Below are 14,660 nucleotides of genomic sequence, written 5' to 3'. Positions count from 1 at the left end.
TTTCTTTAGACAGCGCCCTCTTTTTGATATTAATGTATGGGGGACAGAAACTCCATCCAGACCGGCTACCGTGGACCGTTCCCGTATGTCACACACACACAACCAGCGCTCTCCCCTGCCAGCCAGAGATGTTCAGGCTCTCCCCCGCAGGCGGTCTGCCGATTATGTAAAAACAAATTATTACGAGAAATAAGTACTGTTGGATGCCAGTCAAATTGAGCACTTGCACCATCATCGGTTGTAATTTTTGTATTGGGCACTATAACTGTGTGATGCATGCTTGCCCTTTGATTTGAACGCCCAGGAAGAAAACAAGCCCCCCCCCCCCAAAAAAAAGAACAAACATCCAAATACATTATGCGGGCGAAAAAAAACCCCATAAAAAAACCTGCTCCCCCTTCTCCCCGTGTAGGCCCTCCCCCCTTTTATTGGGAGGGGGGGGGGGGGGTGATTAAGACAACATTGCAGACTAATAACTTTATTCTAAATCAGCAGTTATATGACCCAAAACACGGGTTCAGGTACCGGGATGTATCCAACTTGCTAGTGACCCAATCGATTATAAAATTGGCACCTCCTTGCTCCATGGGTTGCACCCATGATGATTGCACCATGGTAGCACCTTGCTCTTGTCTTGACTGCTGGGTATGATTTCGTCATTGACAAGTGGGCGCTAGTGAAACTTGAGACGGGCTTCGCCTTTTTGGCGGTCGCGATGGAATTTTCGCATGGCCCATTCGCAGCAGTGGTTTCCTACGTAAACATGTCATTGGTGTCAAATCGACCTATGTGATATTGCCTCAGAGATACGAGAAAAAAATATACGCTTGCATCATTTCACCACAAGCTCTGAATCTCTATGCGTGTAACTGTGGTGTGCGGTGCAGAAAGTTTTTTTTCCCATCCGGTGTGTGTGTGCCCCACACGGTCATACTGTGCGCGCGCTTTATCATCATCATCATCGCCCTGTGTGTGTAGCTGTGTGTGGATCAAAGACGTGTCTCTGCTGGAAACAAAACAGTTTCACAACAATCTGAATATTCCTGAAATCTAGGAAGGAATTATGATGTTGTGAAAGGGAATCTTGGGGGAAGATCTGAGCAGCCAGTGAGTTTTTGTTGGTGAGGACAGAATCTCACAAAGGACGGACAAGCTTAGGATATAGTGAAGCTACCATTTGAAAGTTTCAAGGCCTCCAAGGAAGAGCCAATCACAACGTGATTTCGTACGTCGCGACGATAGTCGAGAACTTTTCTTAGAACCAGCCAGGCCCACTCCCAAAATGGCAGTTGTGTCACGTAATCAACACCGATTAACAGGTTTCTCCAGTCATCGAGGAAGAGAACTATTGGGTAAGGAATTATATTATGTTTCACCCATTCTCATTTTTGCTTTTTGAGTTATCAGTTCGTTTCTCATAACTGTGTGGAAGTGTCGTCAAACTGGTCCAAAATCGCAAAGTTGTCCGCGTCCTTGCATCAATAAGCATGGTGTTCTTTTTGCATCGACCTTTCTCGTATTCCGTATTTAGGCAAATCAAGAACTTCTAATAATCTCAGAGAGTCAGACACTTCCATAACATTTTTTTTTTTGACAGCTTTAATCATCATCATGGAAAAGACATGGTAGTTAATGTTATGTTTATTTTTGGCTGTGTCCCCGCTTGTGAGTTATATTTATAACACGGTTTTATATTTATCGAGTGTAGATTGCTCTCTGGGGAGAGTGCTGGTTGCACCGTCCGCCCGTCCGTGCTTGAGTTGTATTGGGTCTTTCACGATTCACTTCAGTGATTTTTCAGTGCAGGGAGGCTCAGTTCATTCAGTGTTTTCATTCATGTGTGTGATTGTGTGCAGGCGGAAATTGTAGACAACTTTGGACCAATAAATGGCTTCCTATTCTGAGCAAACAAGCATGCGATGTAGGATACAGAACACATTTTAGCAGATCTCTGGGTTGTTTTAAAAGGAAACCGACTGTATTTTGTATAGCAATGCAATTGTGGTAGTTCTTAACTATAGTATTACTATTAGTCTAAATCATTCAATAAAATGTGAGTGTCAAAAATGAGAATCAGAAAACATGTGTAAAAAAATAAAACCCAAAACCCCAAATGTGTTTTCTAGGGATTTCCAACTCTCTAGTAGTAGTACAGTAGTAGAGTACAGTACAACCCCACTTTACTTTTGACTTGAGGTTAATTTAAAACTACTCCTTTAAAGTTTCATCACATTTAAGTCTGTGTTTCGTCGAAAGAAATGATTTTTTTTTTCTTTGAAGTTCAATAAAGTTGGACAGATGATGCTGTGTTTCAAAATGAAAAATAGGCAAAAACTTCCACATGCAACATACGATGTACAGGATTTGAACTCTTGAATCGATAAAAAAGTATAAAAATTATTGTTTTTCAGCTCATATCAGCCATCAAACGGACCTAGCTAGCACTGTAATGTAAAGCAATAATATGGGATGGGCATTTTTTTGCCAAGTTCGGCAAACTCACACAAAAAAATCAAAGGGGTGTGTCAAAATTTGGAGACTGGTTACTTCTAGAAACTAAGGGGGGAGCCTTAGGGTAGTTTCTAGAAGTAGAAACTGCGGGAAAATAAAATACGAAGAGTGAGGTCTGCTGCAGTAATTTTCTTATGAAGCCCATTAAATTTTGGGTACTACGATTAAGGTGTGTCCTAGGGGAGAGGTGAACAGTGCATAGTTTGCCCAGCATTGGATTTGATAAGGGGTCAAGGTTGGTGGTACCTGTGATGATGGGATTTAGGTGTGTGCCTTGAGGTCTGTGAACAGCCATGTACATGTTGCATGTAACATGCATGTAGTTGTGTTGTGTTTGAATTTGAAAAGAGTGGTTATCTACTTTGCTGTACCCAAATATGGTTAAAAGGGGATTGGCATAAGTGGAGGCGGGGCTTACGCCCTCCCTCAATTTATGATGTCTGTGCCTCTCAGATGCCCCTTCGCCCGTTTTATTCTGAAATTTATCAGGTTGGAAAATGTTGGTTTTAATTTCCTATGAAAAAAAGTTATGTGTGTGTAATTGACAGAACACAGTTTGCTATTTTGTAGAGCGAAATGTTTGACTCCACAAAATGGCAGACCTTTTATGTTTGCTGGTAAAAAGCTGGTTTTGTTTCGAGACGCAGCTAGATTTTCTTTCACCACTCACTTGTTACGACACATTGTACTACATGTAGGCGTTTGTGTGCTTCAACTTAAAGAAATTTCCAAATCGCAATATTTTGAGAGCTCTGATATTTGAAGGCAATGTGGGGTGTCTGTAACTGATGTACATTGTTTAAAAAAAACTAAAACAACCCTTGAACAAAAAAATCACAACGCACACATACAATGCACACCAAAAAACTAACTCAATTCTTCTTCAGGTCATTGACCTCGGTTCATTCATGACCAGATCCCTTGAGCAGGAGCTGGTTTCCTGTAATAGACCCAACCAGCTATAACCACATTTTGTTTCAGTCAGGATTTGGTCTACCCCTAACTAACTCAGCTGGGTGCCCCCATCAAAGTTAAAAGTAATTTAAGGTTAAAGGCTGATATAGGATTAATTAACAATCAAACAGTTCCAAAAAAAGAAGGTATACTTTGCCTTTGAAACGCCTGATTTATAAAAATAAAAGAAACCTCTCCAAGCAGTTGAGCTGAGCTAAATAATCCTAATGATTATAATATAATAGGACTGTCAATAAAAAAGCTGGCAGACTAGTAAACAGAAAAAGAGAAAAGCAGTAATGGTTCGTTTGGCTTATCAGGCCAAGGAAAACTATAATGTACTCAAACTGTGACATTATCTAATAAGCAGTCATCCATGAGTAACCTAAGTAACCAAGTTAGTGATCTCAAAACAATGAGGAATTTTAATGAGTATTATTTGCATACTACACAGGAAGAGTGCTGGTGTTTGTTCTAAGACCTCAACAACTCTGTTGAGAGTTGTTTATGTCTCGCTGTATTGTTTCTTCTTACCAAGATGAGGGAGCATGATTGGCAGACAGGGATCAGGTCAACCTGGTGGTCTAGGTGCACCCCACTAAGTTAAGGCCCTTTTTAACACTACACTTTAATCAGGAGAGTTTCTGGGGGGAATAATGAACACAGTAACAGAAATTCTCCAGATTGAGTGGAGCGTTGACATTAAACATTTAAGGGCTAAAGTTTCTCTGAATTAACAAACTTTAAACTGGCTTTTAATACGGGTAAAATTGAACCCTGCCTAGGACTAGGGTTGACCCAGCAATCTTGGTGTTAGTATTGAACTGGGTTAGATTTTCTCTGGGTTAGATAAATGTAGTGTGGAACATGGAATCTCTGGGTCAGATTTAATCCACAAAGAATACTTTTTGCGGGTCTCAAACACAGATCAAAGGCAGAACGTGTGAAAAGGGTTAAATGTCCCCATATCAGCCAGTGCTTAAATTAAAGCTGTACATACTTGGTAAAAATAGTTTAAACAGTCTCTCAGCCTCTTGAAATCAAATCAAAATTATCTGCTGACATCTAAACTCCTCTTCTTTTTCAGTTTTTTGAGGTACGTGTAAAGCTGTTGAATGTGGGAGAAATGTCCCCCAAAAAGAAAAGACATGTGAATGAGTTAAAAGGCTATTTAGTTAGACTCCATCTTGGGGGAAAGGTCCCAAACTATGTTAGCAAAATGTGGAAAATCTTTCGGGGCATAGTTTAGTATGCCTCAAATGCCCCAAGTTGAAAGTCAACAACCTCCTCAGGGAATAGTTTGACCATTTCATCAACACTCCTTAAAAGCTTTGACCCTCAGTTTTGAAGGTTTTGAATCGTTGATTTACAGGAACACATGGGTTTACCATTTTATTTATGGTTCTCTTGCATTGTGTAGTGCTCCCAAAAATGAACCTTGTGCTCCCAAAATGAACCTTGACTGACCTTCAACCCTTTGAGCTTGAAAATAAGTTTCCTGCTCTACGGTACTACAGACCTAAAAGGCAGTGGACACTATTGGTAATTACTCAAAATTATTATTAGCATTAAACCTCACTTGGTAAAGAGTAATGGGGAGAGGTTGGCAGTATAAAACATTGTGAGAAACGGCTCCCTCTGAAGTGGAGTAGTTTTCGAGATAGAAGTAATTTTCCACGAATTTGATTTCGAGACCTCAAGTTTAGAACTTGAGGTCTCGAAATCAACCATCTAAATGCTTACAACTTCGTGTGACTAGGGTGTTTTCTTCTTTCATTATTATCTCGCAACTTTGATGACCGATTGAGCTCAAATTTTCACAGGTTAGTTATTTTATGCATATGTTGAGATACACCAACTGTGAAGGCTAGTCTTTGACAATTACCAATAGTGTCCACTGCCTTTAAAGTGTCATAACTCTGTGGTTGTCTTTTGAAAAGGGAGGGACACTTTGATAATTATTCCAAAATGTAATGACCATACAACTTACCTTGTAAACAGCACTGCAGAGCTGTTGATATTGAGCAAAATTTTTGAGAACTGATTCTCTTCAAAGGAATATGGTTTTAGAGAGCTAGAAGGATTCAAAAAAAAAATTTCAGAATGAGAAACGTTTAGGTGCTTGTGTATTCCAACTACGGATTATTCTACCAGCGTGGACATACATGTAACCACTTGCAGTGTTGTAGCTACGGTGGGCAGTGCTGGGCGGGCCTGCCCAGGACTCACAATTTTTGCCCAGCACTCTGACAAAAATACATTACGCTGCCCAGCACAGATTTCAAATATTGTCCACTTTGCATTGATCTGAGACACAGCTAATGATGAGGAGAATCAAATGTCACAGAGAAAGAACACATTCAAAAGGCTATTCAACTTATTGCGTGGCCCCATAACGCGAACAGTTTGAGAACATGGCCCCACTTCAGCAATATTGGCCCCATAATTAAACATGAATAATTTTGTTGATCCCCTTGCCCTTGGTAGACTTCCAACAAAATTGGACATATTGCCCACCACTAAAATTGGTCTAGCTACAACCCTGACCACTTGGTTATTTGGTGATATCTCAAAAGCATTACTGCCTTTCATACTGAACTTTTCACAGGTTAGTTTCATTGTAAATTCGATTAAAACAAACGATGTGTCCAAAAAGCAAAGGTAAACTTTTCCTTTTTTATTCCCCCTCCCTTCATTCAAATTATTCATCATCAGTCCCCCTTTTTGTAACATGAATATTTACGATTGGGATCTCGTTAGGTATGTAAGCGTGATTCTGGCTTGATACAGTAGTTAAGCCTGTCTCGTACTCCCATGTGAATTCAAATATGAAGCGAATTTGGCAGTGCAAATTCTCCAAAAGCTAAAATCTCTCTAGCTAAAAGGTGCTCAGCTCCTAGGAAACATTTGGGGATTTTAATTGAGTTCTTATGTTTTCACAGAAAAATCCTGAAATAAATAAGGGAATCAATGTGTGGTGAAGAAGTTTTCAACTAGTGGTTTAATCCCAACGAGGCCTTGTTTCTTGATTATTTTACCGAGATGAAGCGGTTTTAAACCACTAGTTGAAAACAGATTCAACACAATTTGTTTTCCATTCATAAATAGCTTTTCGGTCAAAAACCATCAACACTTATGGTCAAAAAGTAAAATAAATGCAAACAAATAATTTTTTCAATGATTTCTTTCAACACAACACCCCTTCAGCTATGAAATGGTAATGCCCAGTCAAGGCCCTCGGGTAACAATTCCTTATAAGGGAATGCTGTGCACTTTGCGCGTATCGCGTGATGTGGCACAACTGTCTCGGCCATTGCTCTCGACCAATAGGAATGAAGAAACTGTCTTATAAGCACATGTGCAAACTCGCGTGTCACGCCCATGTTTCAACACTTTTTACTGGTCATACACACCCACGTGACGCGCTCTCCACCAATAGGAATAGCGAAACTGTCTGAGGTATTTATGAATATGACTTTATTTATCCAAAACATAATTGTTTGCATTGGTACAAAATGTTATGACAGTGCATTCTGATTAACCTATAATGTTTATTATTTTACATTGTTTAAACTGTTTGATTGGCTTGGGACATGGCCAGTTGTCAACTGAACCAGTTTATTGAGTGGGTAATTAGCCACGATAAAGCCAATTGACAACTGGTTGGCTTTTAACAAGCCATTTAGTTTCGGATCATTGCTCTGGGATAAACAATTATATATCAATAAGTATTCAGTGGTAGAGATGACAGCTCAACAGACTTGTTGGGCTGAGTACAAACAATGTAGGAAGCATTTTTACATGAACGATATATTGAAAGGGTGTTCTAACGCCCAGGGTTCGTCCCATGATTTTGTGGGGCATTCTGGTCCCAAATGTGTGGATGTTTGACGTTACACTGTTAAAAGATTTTAGAATGTTTTTGTTAACGTATCAGCCCGACATGCTAGCTTGTGCATTGGCTGAACCCTGATACCCCTATGCTCTGGCATAATGTTCTGACACTTCTACAATGTATGTTCCAACATAGGTTCCAATCACCCTTATGTTCAGACAATGGGTGGGCATAACATTTTGTCAGCCCTAGACCGGTGGTACATGTACATGTAAGTTGGTTGTGACCAGTCTGTAAGGTTTAGGGCTAGGGTAAGGGAAAGGATTATGACTACCCTTACAAGAAAGTTCTATGGAATTCTTTAAAAAAGAAATCTGTAGAGTTTCTACAAAAAGTTTTATAGAAAAATATATAGAAAATCTATATAAAATATATATAGTTTCTATACAGTTTCTATATAAATTATGTACAAGTTCTATACAGAATCTATACAGTTTCTGTAGAATTTCTATATAATTTCTATATGATTCTTTTGAAAATTGGGCCACTTTTCTGAAGAATTTCTATAAGAACCTTGTATAGAGTTCTGTAGAATTCTATACAAAAATATAGAACATCTATATAAAATTTCTATTGGTTTCTATACACCTTCTATACAATTTCTATACAGAATCTATACAGTTTATGTATAACTTCTATACAACTTTTATGCAATTCTTTAGAAAATTGGGCCACTTTTTTTAAAGAATTTCTACAGGAACATTGTATAGAGTTCTATTAGGACAATATTTCTGTAGGACAATGTAGAGAGTTCTCAAAGAACAATATGCATAGCACAATTGTACAGATTTCTATGACAATGAATAGAGTTCTAAAAACTTGAGCTTTCTATTAGACAATGTATAGATTTATAAACGACAGAATTCTAAAGAACAATGTATACATTTATCTAGGACACTGACAGAGTTCTGTTGTGACAACGTAGAGAATACTATTTAAAAAAAATTATAACAAAACTTACCCGTTTGATGGAGAAAAAAAAGAGGAATGTAGTTTTGTAGCGTAAGTTCTACAGTGAAATGTAAAAGGTTTCGTAAAATGCAATGAGTTCTATTAGAACAGGGTATCCAAAGACCATCACCAATCAAGGACAGATTATTTAACGCAAGTTTTTATCTTTTAGGGTTAGGATTAAATTTAGAAACACTGCTTATTGCACAGTAAACTGAGTGGTCTACTGTAAATTTCCCAGCACTGTACCAATCCTTGTTTTGCAATTTCAAAGACTTGAACCATTTCGGGTTGGCTTTCAGAAAGAAAACTAAAAACATATTCCTGCCCATCCGGGATATAATTTGTAAAACTTTTTTGATACTCTGGAGTGATGATTTTCCGTTGGAAATATCACAATGAAAGCTTGCCTCAATGAAACCCTGATTGACAAAGGTTTTTCAAACTTCACTGGGATTTAATTTTGTCGCGTGAGAAAATTTGAGTAGGTTTAAACATAGAGCTAGGATTTAAAGTTTCACAGAAATCTTTATAACATTTGACATTTTGATATAGTACATCTGTCGTCACTATTTTTTCTTTTCACTTATAGGTGTTCTCTACTCATTGCATCGTTTCAAAGAGCCCCTATTTGTCATCACCAAACTGGACCCAAACTCATGGTTCTGCTTACCGTGGAATTCTGCACTACATGCCTATAAAATTGTGTGTTTAACAGCCACCGTAATGACAGAGTTTCACAATAAGCAGAGCCATGAAACTTAGCCTCGATCATCTGATATTCCATCTAGATCTTGAGAGAAACATTTTGCAAATTATCAAACAGAAAATCTTTTTTATTTTTTATTTCAGCCACCACATTGTGCCTCTTGATGATTCTAAACCTGGCTGAATGTTCAAATGGGATAACTGCAGCTGTACCTGATGATGACACTTCTGCAGCAAACACAACAGCAGCAACTTCTTCAATGGAAACAACTGCAGCTGGAACGGATAATGCCACTTCTGCAGCAAACACAACAGCAGCAACTTCTTCAATGGAAACAACTGCAGCTGGAACGGATAATGCCACTTCTGCAGCAAACACAACAGCAGCAACTTCTTCAATGGAAACAACTGAAGCTGTAACGGATAATGCCACTTCTGCAGCAAACACAACAACGGCACCTTCTTCAATGGAAACAACTGCAGCTGGAACGGATAATGCCACTTCTGCAGCAAACACAACAACGGCACCTTCTTCAATGGAAACAACTGCAGCTGGAACGGATAATGCCACTTCTGAAGTAACTGTAACTGATGATGTCACTACTGCAGCAATCACAATAGCAGCACCTGTAACTGATGATGTCACTACTGCAGCAATCACAACAGCAGCACCTGTAACTGATGATGTCACTACTGCAGCAATCACAACAGCAGCACCTGTACCTGATGATGTCACTACTACAGCAATCACAATAGCAGCACCTGTAACTGATGATGTCACTACTGCAGCAATCACAACAGCAGCACCTGTAACTGATGATGTCACTACTGCAGCAATCACAACAGCAGCACCTGTAACTGATAATGCCACTTCTGCATTAATCACACCAGCAGCACCTGTAACTGATGATGTAACTACTGCAGCAATCACAATAGCAGCACCTGTAACTGATGATGTCACTACTGCAGCAATCACAACAGCAGCACCTGTAACTGATGATGTCACTACTGCAGCAATCACAACAGCAGCACCTGTACCTGATGATGTCACTACTACAGCAATCACAATTGCAGCAACGTCAATGGAAACAACCGTAGCAGCTGTAACTGATGAAGCAGCAACTACTGCTGATGGTTGGACAACAATGATTAGAACGACGCTAGCACCTCCAATGGAAACAACTGCAGCTGTAACTGATGATGCCACTTCTGCAGCAAACACAACAACATCAGCTTCAATGGAAACAATTGAAGCTGGAACGGATAATGCCACTTCTGCAGCAAACACAACAACATTACCTTCTTCAATGGAAACAACTGCAGCTGTAACTGATAATGCCACTTCTGCAGCAAACACAACAGCAGCAACTTCAATGGAAACAACTGCAGCTGTAACTGATGATGCCACTTCTGCAGCAAACACAACAACAGCAGCTTCAATGGAAACAACTGCAGCTGTAACTGATGATGCCACTTCTGCAGCAAACACAACAGCAGCACCTTCTTCAACAGAAACAACTGCAGCTGTAACTGATGATGCCACTTCTGCAGCAAACACAACAACAGCAGCTTCAATGGAAACAACTGCAGCTGTAACTGATGATGCCACTTCTGCAGCAAACACAACAACAGCAGCTTCAATGGAAACAACTGCAGCTGAAACCGATGATGCCACTTCTGCAGCAAACACAACAGCAGCACCTTCTTCAACAGAAACAACTGCAGCTGTAACTGATGATGCCACTTCTGCAGCAAACACAACAACAGCAGCTTCAATGGAAACAACTGCAGCTGTAACTGATGATGCCACTTCTGCAGCAAACACAACAACAGCAGCTTCAATGGAAACAACTGCAGCTGAAACCGATGATGCCACTTCTGCAGCAAACACAACCACATCAACTCCAATAGAAACAACTGCAGCTGTAGCTGATGATGCCACTTCTGCAGCAAACACAACAACAGCAACTTCAATGGAAACAACTGAAGCTGTACTGGATAATGCCACTTCTGCAGCAAACACAACAGCAGCACCTTTAATGGAAACAACTGCAGCTGTAACTGATGATGCCACTTCTGCAGCAAACACAACAACAGCAGCTTCAATGGAAACAACTGCAGCTGTAACTGATGATGCCACTTCTGCAGCAAACACAACAGCAGCACCTTCTTCAACAGAAACAACTGCAGCTGTTACTGATAATGCCACTTCTGCAGCAAACACAACAACAGCAACTTTAATGGAAGAAACTACAGCTGTAACTGATGATGCCACTTCCACAGCAAACACAACAACAGCAACTTCAATGGAAACAACTGCAGCTGTAACTGATGATGCCACTTCTGCTGCAAACACAACAACAGCAACTTCAATGGAAACAACTGCAGATGTAACCGATGATGACACTTCTGCAGCAAACAAAACAACAGCAACTTCAATGGAAACAACTGCAGCTGTAACTGATGATGCCACTTCTGCAGCAAACACAACAACAGCAACTTCAATGGAAACAACTGCAGCTGTAACTGATGATGCCACTTCTGCAGCAAACACAACAGCAGCACCTTCTTCAACAGAAACAACTGCAGCTGTTACTGATAATGCCACTTCTGCAGCAAACACAACAACAGCTTCTTCAATGGAAACAACTGCAGCTGTAACCCATGATGCCACTTCTGCAGCAAACACAACAACAGCAACTTTAATGGAAGAAACTACAGCTGTAACTGATGATGCCACTTCTACAGTAAACACAACAACAGCAACTTCAATGGAAACAACTGCAGCTGTAACTGATGATGCCACTTCTGCTGCAAACACAACAACAGCAACTTCAATGGAAACAACTGCAGGTGTAACCGATGATGACACTTCTGCAGCAAACACAACAACAGCAACTTCAATGGAAACAACTGCAGCTGTAACTGATGATGCCACTTCTGCTGCAAACACAGCAACGGCAACTTCAATGGAAACAACTGCAGCTGTAACCGATGATGCCACTTCTGCTGCAAACACAGCAACGGCAACTTCAATGGAAACAACTGCAGCTGTAACCGATGATGCCACTTCTGCAGCAAACACAACAACAGCAACTTCAATGGAAACAACTGCAGCTGTAACTGATGATGCCACTTCTGCAGCAAACACAACAACAGCAGCTTCAATGGAAACAACTGCAGCTGGAACTGATGATGCCACTACTGCAGCAATCACAACAGCAGCACCGTCTTCAACAGAAACAACTGCAGCTGTAACTGATAATGCCACTTCTGCATTAATCACAACAGCAGCACCTGTAACTGATGATTTCACTACTGCAGCAATCACAACAGCTGCACCTGTAACCGATGATGTCACTACTGCAGCAATCACAACAGCAGCACCTGTAACTGATGGTGTCCCTACTGCAGCAATCACAACAGCAGCACCTGTAACTGATGATGTCACTACTACAGCAATCACAATTGCAGCAACGTCAATGGAAACAACCGTAGCAGCTGTAACTGATGAAGCAGCAACTACTGCTGATGAATGGACAACAATGATTAGAACGACGCTAGCACCTCTAGAAACAACAGTTCTGAAGATCATGACAGCACCGCCATCCCAGCCATCTGCAAAAGATGTTTTATCTTTGTCAGAGAATGAGACAAAGGGAGCAGTCACAATGAAGTTTGAATCAATATCAGTAAGTAATTTATTTAAAACTTGTGTAATGGCAGAGTTTAGTCTGGGAGAGAAATTATCTAATCGTGGTTAAAACTACTTGGTTATTGTCAAAGACCACAGTATTTTCACTTGGTGTATCCTAAATAAGTATAAGATACAAAATCTGTGGAAATGTTGACTCAATTCGCGGTAACTAAAGTTGCAAGAGAATACGTTAGAAAAATCATCCTTGTTGCACAAATTGTTGTACCTAAAGAGGAAGTCTTTTAGTATTTGAGTAAAAATTGCCCAAAAACTTTGTTAATGAATACAGAGGGAGCCGACTCTCACAATGTTTTGTACTATTAGTAGCTCTCTGTTGCTTGTTACCAAGAAGTTATTATCATTTTGAGTAACCACCAATAGTGTCCGGTGCCTTTAACAAAAAAATGTGAGAAAGTATTGGTTCTATTCTTAATTGTATATGAAATTGTGGGTTTTTTTCAGGTGAAGGAGTGGAATGACAGATTCGACATCCCGTTTCGTAGAAAGCTTGCAATGGTTCTAAACAAAAGCAATAGGCGGAAGAAGCGAAATGATGAGGAGGGTTTTACTGCTGAAGACGTTGTCTATGTTGCTCCTTCACCCATAAAGAAGGACGGAGAACTTCTTGTTGCTGTCTTCGTTAGAAGCAGCGGCCCTCATACTGGTACAGGTGGGTGTTGTAGTCATCATAAATGGCAAAGTAAATTAAGGTTACCAGCCAAATACCACATGTATCATCAGGGGTCGAAAATTAATGTATTTTCATGGTAGCCGGTAGGTCTAGTAACCCAGATTTTTTAGTAGCCCTGATGAGATTTTGGTCGTCTGAAAAACACATTCATCTTGAACCATTGCACAAATTGGTCACCGAAAGTATTTAATTTTACAATATGCCTCCAGCATAGTTCATTAGTAATTGTGATGTTGATTTTTGCATTATTTTTCCACTAGCTCAAACTGGAAAATTAAGTAGCCAGGCTGAAAATATGGAGTGCGTTTTGCGACCCCGACCAAAAACTGTTTCTGACGTCACAACCAAAATAATATTGCTTGCCTTTACATTATATAGAATTGCCTTTAAAGGGGAGGTACACGTTTGGTAATAACTCAAAACAAATATTACCTTAAAAAATGACTTGGTAACGAGCATTGGAGAGCTGTTGATAGTATAAAACATTGTGAGAAATGGCTCCCTCTCTGAAGTAGCATAGATTTTGAGAAAGAGGTAATTTTTCACTAAAATAATGAAAGACTTCTAGCCAGAAGTCTTTTATTCCTATCTGAATGTTCACAAATTCGTCCAACAAGGGTGTTTTTCTCTCATCATTTTATCGCAACTTCAAAGACCAGTTTAGCTCAAATTTCAAAGGCTTGTTGTTTTATGCCTATTGTTAGGATACACCAAGTCAGAAGACTGGTCTTTGACAATTACCGAACTTGCACCATCCCTTTAGTTAGTACAGTTTCTTGTTTTTTTATTTATTGCATATTTCTTCATCTTTGTTTTTATCATGTGAATATAATAAATGATGAAAGTCGACAAAGAGGAAGAAAGAAATAGAGGTTTCAATTCTGACAGGATTGTGATTGTGTTTTTTATAGATGGGATCATCATTAGCAAGAAGAGAGTTAGGTCAGCGATAGAGTCTGAAGACATGATGGAAGTAATAAAAGATAAGGTAGGTCGATTATTTTACTTGAGCGTCTGTTTTACTAAATTATTTTGAAACATGCAAACCCTGCTGGTTGACTGGCTTGTTTGACCACTCCAAACACTTAACAAACATCTTGCATGTTTCCTGAGGCCACTCTTACAAATTATGTAAGCGATAATTTTAGAAAAAATAGGTTAAAGACAATGGACACTATTGATAATTGTCAAAGACCAGTCTTCTCACTTGGTGTATCTCAACATATGTGTAAAATAAACCTGTGAAAATTTAA

At 39.6% G+C, this 14,660-nt stretch overlaps 1 protein-coding gene across 1 annotated transcript in view; it reads left to right on the top strand.

Annotated features, from left to right (window-relative positions):
* The first annotated feature begins 820 nt into the window (after nt 1-820).
* LOC117305274 (mucin-19-like) overlaps nt 821-14,660 on the top strand; it is a 31,119-nt gene continuing 17,279 nt past the window's right edge. The window contains exons 1-4 of the mRNA XM_033790117.1: nt 821-1,352; nt 9,164-12,711; nt 13,179-13,386; nt 14,319-14,395. Coding sequence (XP_033646008.1) covers nt 1,283-1,352; nt 9,164-12,711; nt 13,179-13,386; nt 14,319-14,395 — 3,903 coding nt within the window. The 5' untranslated portion in view covers nt 821-1,282. The remainder of the gene's footprint in view (nt 1,353-9,163; nt 12,712-13,178; nt 13,387-14,318; nt 14,396-14,660) is intronic.

The sequence above is a fragment of the Asterias rubens genome, chromosome 2, assembly GCF_902459465.1.
Source record: "Asterias rubens chromosome 2, eAstRub1.3, whole genome shotgun sequence".
In the NCBI taxonomy this organism is placed as follows: domain Eukaryota; kingdom Metazoa; phylum Echinodermata; class Asteroidea; order Forcipulatida; family Asteriidae; genus Asterias; species Asterias rubens.
Note: the sequence above shows the minus strand (reverse complement) of the source record. Positions and strands in the feature narration are given on the sequence as shown.